The following is a 9086-nucleotide window of genomic DNA, read 5'->3' as shown; positions in this document are numbered from 1 at the left end:
CTTCATCTCTTCAACTTCCTGGAGAGCAGAGGCAGTTTATTACAGTGGATAGAATGCTGGAGCTGGAGTCAGGATAGCCTGGATTCAAATTCTGCCTCTGGCACTTACTAGGTACATGACCTTGAGCAAATCATTCAGCCTTAAGGATCTTGAATTTCTTCATTTATAAAACTGGAGGCTTAGTCTAGATCAGAGGTTAGCAAACTGTGGCCTGTGGGCCAAATCTGTCCCATTGCCTGCCCCATGAACTAAGAAAGATTTTTCACACATTAAAATACAATAAAAATCTACTTTAAATTTTTAAATAAAATTCAATTTTTTATTTAAAAATCATTCTTAGCTCTTGGGCAGTACAAAAATTGGCAGAGAGATTTGTCCCAAAGGTTTTGGTTTGCTGAATACTACTCTAGATGGTCTCTAAGGACCCCTTCTGGTTCTAAATTTATACTTTGAACATGTGACCATTGCTTCTCATATGCTATTTTCTCCCTCTTTTCCCCCTTTTTGCATCACTAACACTTCAAAACAGGACCTTTATTAAGTCACTCATGAGGTCAATAGTGCATATACTTTTTGTCCCCATGCTTCTGATTTTTCTCTTGTTCTTTGTCCTCAGGTCATTTCAGTGTCTGTGATAGCAACTGAGTCAATGGATGGAGCAAACAACTCTGTGGTATCTGAGTTTGTCTTGCTGGGACTGTGTGCTTCTTGGGAGATGAAGATTCTCCTCTTTTTCTTTTTCTTTTCATTTTATGTGGGAATTATACTGGGAAACTTCTTCATTGTGTTCACTGTGATTTTTGATTCTTATCTGCACTCCCCTATGTACTTTCTGTTAGCCAATCTCTCCCTTATTGACCTTGGTCTATCTTCTACTACCGTCCCAAGGATGATCATTGACATTTTTAGTGAACACAAAGTCATCTCCTTCACAGGTTGTATGATACAGATATTCTTTATCCATGTCATGGGAGGAACTGAGATGGTCCTGCTCATAGCCATGGCCTATGACAGATATACAGCCATCTGTAAGCCTCTTCACTACCTGACTATTATGAACCAGAAAACATGCATTTGTTTTGTAGCGATTGCCTGGGTGATTGGGGTGATCCATGCTGTGTCTCAATTTATTTTTGTTGTGAATTTGCCCTTCTGTGGTCCTAATAAGGTTGATGGCTTTTATTGTGACATCCCTAAAGTTGCAATACTTGCCTGCACAGATACCTCCTGGTTGGTATATGTGGTCACTGCCAACAGTGGGCTTATCTCCATGGGCACTTTCTTTCTCTTAATCATCTCCTACATTTTCATTTTGGTTACTGTCAGACATCACTCTTCAGCTGGTTTGTCCAAGGCTTTTTCCACACTCTCAGCCCATATCACTGTTGTGTTCTTGTTCTTTGTTCCTTGCTTCTTTGTTTATGTGTGGCAAGTTCCCACTCTGTCAGTGGATACATTTTTTCTTATTCTAGTATTTCTTGTCACTCCATTCTTGAATCCTGCCATATATACTTTGAGGAACAAGGATATGAAGTTGGCCATGAAAAGATTGACAAAGAAGATTGTGAGATCTAGAAAAATTAGATGATGGACTTTGTCGAAGAATATCAAAAGATGCTTTATGCTCATTTTGGCCAGCCTTGAACTAATGGAAGATCACCAGGAACTTGGAAGTCCATATCTGTATTCAGATTTCTGGTTATTTTTTTAAACAGATTATTATTCCAGTTTTGGGACAGGTGGGCTCAGTAATGACATCTATAAGAGTCATTTGAATATTGCCATATTGATGGAAAGGTATGGAAAGGTCAGCAAGATTGTGTAATGACACATGAAAAGCAAGCACTGATTGTAATTATTTTTTAAATGAGTGTAACACCGCTGGTCACTATGACAAATGCCTGATTCTTTTTTATTTTTTCCTTCAAGTCCAGAACACGTACTTTTGATCCAGAGCTTATATCTGTCATGTGCACCACCCAACACCTGAGGGCACTCTAACATAACCACCCATGTCCCTATGCTTCACACTGACTATAGAACATGTACTTGATGTATATATTTTGGTTTTGTTCCTTTCTTGGTGGTAATGCTTTCCTCTCAGTATTTCAGAGTTTGGTGTAGATAATCTAGTTAGATCAATAGTTCATATTCTCCATCTCCTGGTTCCTCTCACTTCCTACATCATTGATTGTGTGACTTGTTAATTCAACTCTAATTCAAGAATACATTACCTGAGGACATTATACACCAGTAACAAAAGCAGAAATATTACTGTACAGTCTATTTAATTCATGGACCAGCAACCCAGCTCCCAATGAATCAGTCAATTAACAAGGAATGAATGATGAATGATAAAACATTTATTAAGTACTTATCATTTTTAAGACATTGTGCTAAGCACTGGTGCTGCAAATAGAAGACAGAAATAGTCCTTGACCTCAAGAAGTTCATATTATAATGGGAGAAGATAATACATTAGAAGGGAAGTCAGTGTACACCTAGAAGCATGATTTGGAAATGGTAGCTGGGAAGTGATATGGAAGGCTGGTTTCAGGCAAGATTAGGTAAAAACCTACCTATAATAGCCCAGGGTGGTTCAAGGGGCAAAGTCCAATATTCTTATTTGAGGGGGATGAGAAGAATAAGAAATATTTACTACATGCTTCCTATGTGTTCAACACTATGCCAAGGGCTGAGAAAAAAAAAAAGAAAAAGAAAACCGGTTCCTGCCTCCAAGGAGATTACAGCCTAATGGGAAGACAACATGCATGTGAATAGGTGTAGACAGGATACGTACAAAGTAGATGGCAGTTCTACACTCAGAGGAGGAAACAATAACAGCTGGGAGACAGGGGCAAACCACCTTTATAATGTCATGTTTTAGCTGAGTCTTGAAAGAGACCAGGGATTTTAAGGCAAGGCAGTGAGTATTTATTAAGCACTAGCTGTGTACTGGACATGGTACTAAGTCCTAGGGATACAACTAAAAGCAAAAGAAGCAAGTCTTTTCCCTCAAGGAGATTACATTCTTTTAGGAGAAGACAACTGCAGTTTCATTTCTTTTTGGTAGGTCAAAAGAGAGCTGAAAACTGCAGGGCAGGAGGAAGGCATTCTTAGGGTTTCTGTAGAAGTCCAGAAGGTAAGAGCAGAGCCAAGAAGTGAATGAAAGTGGGTCAACTTGGGCCCCCTCCGAAAAGGAAGGCTTGGGAGGAACTCATCAGTGGAAGGATGGGGCTGCCATGGCAGAGGACAAGTCCAGTGTGAGAACACCCTAGGGGCTGATGGAAGCTGCAAGTGAAAGTGCAGATGAGGCATGGTGTTGAAATCCAGAATGTCATAAGCAGATCTGAGAGGTTAGGTGGGGAGGGATATCATCCCAGGTGCATAGGGAACTACCAGTGAAAAGGCAAAGAAATGAGACTTAGAGCATCATGTGTGAGGAATGAAAAGCACATCAGTATGTTGAAAGGACTATGGGCAGCTAAGTGACACAGTGGATATAGCACTGGGCCTGAAGCTAGGAAGTTATTTTCTTGAGTTCAAATCTGGCCTTAGACACTTAGTAGTTTTGTGACCCTGGGCAAGTCACTGAACCCTATTAGCTTCAGTTTCCTCCTCTGTAAAATGAGCTGGAGAAGAAAATGGCAAATCACTCTAGTATCTTTGTTGAGAAAATCCCAAATGGGGTCACAAAGGGTTGCACACAACTGAAAATGACTCAACAACAACAACAAATGGAAAGGACTACCAAGTACATGAAAGGAAACTATACATAAGAATATTGGAAAGATTGGGTGGGGTCAGGCTGTGAAGAGCTTTGAAGACCAAAAGGAGATGTTTGTACCTCATCCCAGAGGCAATAGGGTATTAGTGGAATTTATTCCTAAAGGTAAAACCCCTTTCTGAGCTCGTCCCTGCCCCTACCTGAGTGTAAGTCTGGGCACAAAGTAGTAGAAAGTATGAAAGGAAGTGGTTTCACTGACATTTAACTATTAGCCTTTAAAGGAACTTGGTGCAGATGGGAATTAGCTGCCTGAGTTTTGCATTTTTATCTTTGCTACCTTAGTTTTTCAAAAAAGGATTCTAACTTTATTTCCTACACTTCTACTTTGGAAGAGCAAAATTATATCACTTGATCATTCTGAAAATTTAGCTTTTACAATATGTCTTATTTGACATTGATTTTCCAGATTCCTCTTTCATGTCCAATTCAAAAATAATTTATTAAGAACCTATCATACGCAATAAAAACTCTTCTTCCAAGAAGAGATGGAAAGAGAAATCCTATTTAAAATTACTACATAATGTAAAATATTTTAGATTCTACTATACAAGATATATGTAAGAACTATGAAGATGCAACTACAAACAATTATTTATAAAAATAAAGATGGATATAAATAAATGGTAAAAAAAATTAGTTGCTTGTAGATAGGATGAGTAATATGATAAAAGACAATATTTTCTAAATATTTTTTCTTATTCAATGCTATACCAGTCTAACTAGCAAAGGATTATTTTATAGAACTAGAAAAATAATAATGACATTCATATGGAGGAAAAAAAGGCCAAGAATCTTAAGAAAAATAAAGAAAAGAAATGAGAACAAAGGAGTTCTAAGTGCCAGCTGTCAAACTATACTACAAAGCACTTACCAAAGTAAGGTAGTGCTGGTAAAGAAACAGACAGAGCAGTGGAGACAGATTAGGTACACAACCCTCAGAAGCAAATATGTTCAATAAACAAAAGACCCCAGTTACTGGAATAAAGACTCATTATTTGACAGAAACTGTGGGGAAAATTGGATCTTGCTAATCAATGTTGTTAAGCAAAGGGGAGAGAAAAGAAAAAAAATTCTTTTTTATCCACCCTCAAATATCACTCTATCTTCAGTCTCTCAGTTGAGAAACTTGGCTCATTTCACAGAAAAAAACTGAGGACATTCAGAGAGAACTCCCTCTTAGCATTCTATGTTGACTTCCTCCTTCACTTTATTTCTCTAACGAAAAAGCAGCCCTTCCAACGCAAAATATGGACTTTCAATAAAATAGAGGACTTTCAAGCTTTCTCAGTGAAAAGACCAGACCTGAATAGAAAATTTGACTTTCAAACACAAGAATCAAGAGAAGCATGAAAAGGTAATCAAGAAAAAAGAACAAGAAAAAGAAATTGCAAGGGACTTACTAAAGTTGAACTGTTTAGTTTACATTCCTACATGAGAAGATGACGTGTATGATTCATGAGACCTCAGTATTAAGGTAGCTGAAGGGAATATGCATATCTATATCTATATATATATCTGTTTATTATATATATATATATATATATAAGTGAATGTGTATGTATGTACATATGTATGTATATATATATATACATATATGAGAAGAGAGAGAGAGAGAGAGAGAAAGAGAGAGAGAGAGAGAGAGAGAGAGAGAGAGAGAGTGGGCACAGGGTGAGTTGAAGATGAAGGGAAGATATCTAAAAGAAATAAAATTAAATGAAGGGATAAGAGAGGAATATATTGAGAGAGGGAAACAGGGAAAAATAGAATGGGGTGGATCATCTTGCATAAAGGTGGAAAGAGGAAGCTGTTCTGTGGGAGGAGGGGAGAGGGCAAGTGAGGGAGGAATGAGTGAATCTTGCTCTCATCAGATTTGGCCTGAGGACTGAAAACCATACATACTCAATTGGGTATCTTATGCCACAGGAAAGAAGAGGGAAGAAGATAAAAACTGGGGGATGATGGAGGGGAGGGCAGATGGGGGTGGAGGTAATCAAAAACAAACACTTTCGAAAGGGGACAGGGTCAAGGGAGAAAATTGAATAAAGGGTGACAGGATAGGAAGGAGCAAAATATAATTAGTCTTTCACAACATGAGTATTGTGGAAGGGTTATACATAATGATACACATGTGGCCTATGTTGAATTGCTTGACTTCTTAGGGAGGGTGGGTGGGAAGGGAAGAGGGGAGAGAATTTGGAACTCAAAGTTTTAAAAACATGTTCAAAAACAAAAAAAACAACGTTTTTGCATGCAACTAGAAAATAAGATACACAGGCAAAGGGGCGTAGAAATTTATCTTGCCCTACAAGAAAGGAAGGGAAAAGGGGATGGGAGGGGAGTGGGGTGACAGAAGGGAGGGCTGACTGGGGATCAGGCAACCAGAATATATGCCATCTTCGATTGGGGGGGAAGGGTAGAAAAGGGGAGAAAATTCGTAATTCAAACTCTCGTGAAAATCAATGCTGAAAACTAAATATATTAAATAAATTTAAAAGAAAAGAAAAAGCAGCCCTTCTCTTTGCCAAGGTGAGCCCTCCTATATGAGCAAGTGATTCTGTTCCTTCTCATCGCCATCAGATTCCTTCTCATCCCCATTCCTTCACTAACCTTCAATTTCTTCTTGTCTTTGGGCTGCTTCCCAACTGACTACAAACAAGTCCATATGTTCCCGATCCTACAATGCACTGCACCCCCCATTAGGAGAAGGAAGGAGAGAGACAGAGAGAGAGAGAGAGAGAGAGAGAGAGAGAGAAAGAGAGAGAGAGAGAGAGACAGACAGAAAGAGAGAGAGAGAGAGAGAGAGAGAGAGAGAGAGAGAGAGAGAGAGAGAGACAGAGAGAGAGAGAGACAGAGAGAGACAGAGAGAGACAGAGAATGGCAGAAAATTCTAGCATACACAATTCCCGTCATTGTACCTCGGTTCTTCTGACTTTATAAAGGTAAGAGGTTTATAGCTAGCTCCAATTCTCTTTCATCTAAAAGCAGCAAAACACACAGAGGAAAAAAAAAATAGAGACTTTCTGTATTCACCTGCTACAGGTTGGCCTAAGTGGGGAGGTTCTAAGGCCTTTGTCCCCATGAAGAGACTTACAGTATGTCTTCCTTCAATACTAGCCAGGAGAGAGAAACTTGAGTCTCCTCGGTCTTCTCCATCTCCTCCCTCTGACATCAGCCCCCTCTGATCTCCCCCATAGTCTTTTGTATGAATGCTCAGATCTGTTTCAGTAGTCAATTGTTGAAGTGGAGCTAACAGCTATAAGATTCCTGCACATGCTCAGAAGGACATGTGAAGAATTGCATCAAACCAAGGCATGCTCAAGTTCATGAAGGATCTCTTGTTGGCTGGTCTCTATTACACTCTTTCTCTTGTTTAAAAAAGTTTGCCATCTGTGGGAAATGACCAAGGTCCATTTTGAATATAGTGTCTCCAATTCAGAATTGTCCTCAATAGTTTTGCCCTTTCACTTGCTTCCCCACCTTTATTATTTGCCTCCCCAACTCTAATGGACCAATGGTTCTCATTCTCCTTTTAAAATTTGGAGATTTTTCAGAACAGTCCTAACATGAGTCCTTGTTTAGTGATGTTAGGGCTTTGTGGTCATATACACATCATCTAGAAAATGTAGTCAAGAGAATTCCTCTCAATCCACAATGGATTCTCATCCCTAAGTATTGTGAGAAATAAAGTTCTGTGATTTCTCCTTGTTCGTGTTCAGTACATCAGAAAATTATTTCTACTTTGCCTCATTTTGGAAGTTATTGTGAGGATAAAATGAGATAATGTATGTTATTGCAATTTGAAATCTATAAGGTATTGGGTGGTAATTCAGAAGAGGTAAAATAAAAACTTTTTCCTGTTGATAAATAATGAACAAATTTTTCTCAATCAGGATTCCTTACATCTAGGAGCCTTAGAGAATTGAGGAGAATGGAAACTATTCTCAGCTAAGGAATATAATGGAGGAATTCAAGGAAAGGGTAGGGAGGAGAGATGAATTTAGACAGGCTGATTCATGTTCAGAAAGGACAAGCTCCAATTCCCTGGAATATGAACTTTATACTTCATGGCTTTATCCAAATCAACAAATGACATCTCCTAGTTTCCCTTTCTCTATGGATCTCAAGTAAAAATGGGGCATTTCTAGGTTACTTCAAGTGTAAAGGATATTTAAAGTGTCCCTCTCTGTTAATCACTACTGTTTCAATCATAGAATTGTTCCAGCAAAGTCTGAACAGATTTGAGAATCTTCAAAATCTCCATTTATTTAGTCCTTATGGTTTACACAACGCTGTATCATACATGCTGGTAAATCCAAAGTTTATATGAGATAATGATTCCTAATGTTATGGAGCTTAAGTGTGTACTAGGAATACATGTTTTTCTTTCATCTTGAGACCTGTTACTTTCTTTATCCATTGATCTGGACCTTTCTACTATCCAGTCCCAAGAGCACAGTTTTTTCTTTTCTTTTCTTCTTTCTTTTTTTTTAAACCTCAAATTCTGAATCACATTTTTAGTTTCTTACCTGTCACCATAAGAAAGACATTAATCCCTTAAAACTCTGGGAGATAGATTATCCTTTCCTAAATTCTAAAGTGAGGAAGTAGGGTTAGACATTTCTAGGCAATTGTTTCTGAAAGCAAGTAGGAGCCTTATTTGTTTCTTGTTAATGGTAGTTAAATGATGTGCTAGGGTTTCATGAATCTAGCATATTAACACAGATGTGAATCAGAGAATAGGAAGGGATTTAAGTGTTTTATTTAAAGCAGAAGAATTTTTAAGTTCCTAATTCTTTCTCTTCCTCCCTCCATCTCTGAATGAGAAGGCAAGGAAAACAAAACCTATTACAAATATGTATAATTATGCAAAACTCATTTCTGTATTAGCTATGTCCTGGAAAAAAAAGCAATAAAAAAGAAAGAGAAAAAATGTGCTTCAATTTGCACTCTGAGTCCATCAGAGGTAGATAGCATGTTTCATCACAAGTCCTTTGGAATTGTTGTGGGTCAATGTATTGACCAGAGTCACTAAGTCTTTTGAAATTGGTTATCTTTACCATATTGCTGTTATTATATGGAATTTTCTCCTGGTTCTGCTCTAACTTTGCATGGTTCATAAAGACCTTTCCAGGTTTTCTCAGAAAGTTTTATTAAGTAATCTTTGCTGACTTTGTGACACACAGGCATCACCACACAAATTTTTGGTATGTACAAAAGATTTGGGCAGCTTTTAGCACAGTCTGGCACACAGAATATCACCAAGGATACACATACCATGTAAAAGGGGAAAATAGAGGCA

General features: G+C 38.1%; 1 protein-coding gene across 1 annotated transcript; it reads left to right on the top strand.

Annotated features, from left to right (window-relative positions):
• The first annotated feature begins 631 nt into the window (after positions 1–631).
• On the top strand, positions 632–1588 carry LOC118829775 (olfactory receptor 4F15-like). The gene has a single exon (XM_036736660.1). The coding sequence runs from the start codon at positions 650–652 to the stop codon at positions 1586–1588; it is 939 nt and encodes a 312-aa protein (XP_036592555.1). The 5' UTR covers positions 632–649.
• Positions 1589–9086: the final 7498 nt, after the last annotated feature.

Source organism: Trichosurus vulpecula, chromosome 8 (genome assembly GCF_011100635.1).
Source record: "Trichosurus vulpecula isolate mTriVul1 chromosome 8, mTriVul1.pri, whole genome shotgun sequence".
NCBI classification, from domain to species: domain Eukaryota; kingdom Metazoa; phylum Chordata; class Mammalia; order Diprotodontia; family Phalangeridae; genus Trichosurus; species Trichosurus vulpecula.
The sequence above is the reverse complement of the archived record's forward strand: the minus strand, read 5'-3'. Positions and strand labels throughout refer to the sequence as shown.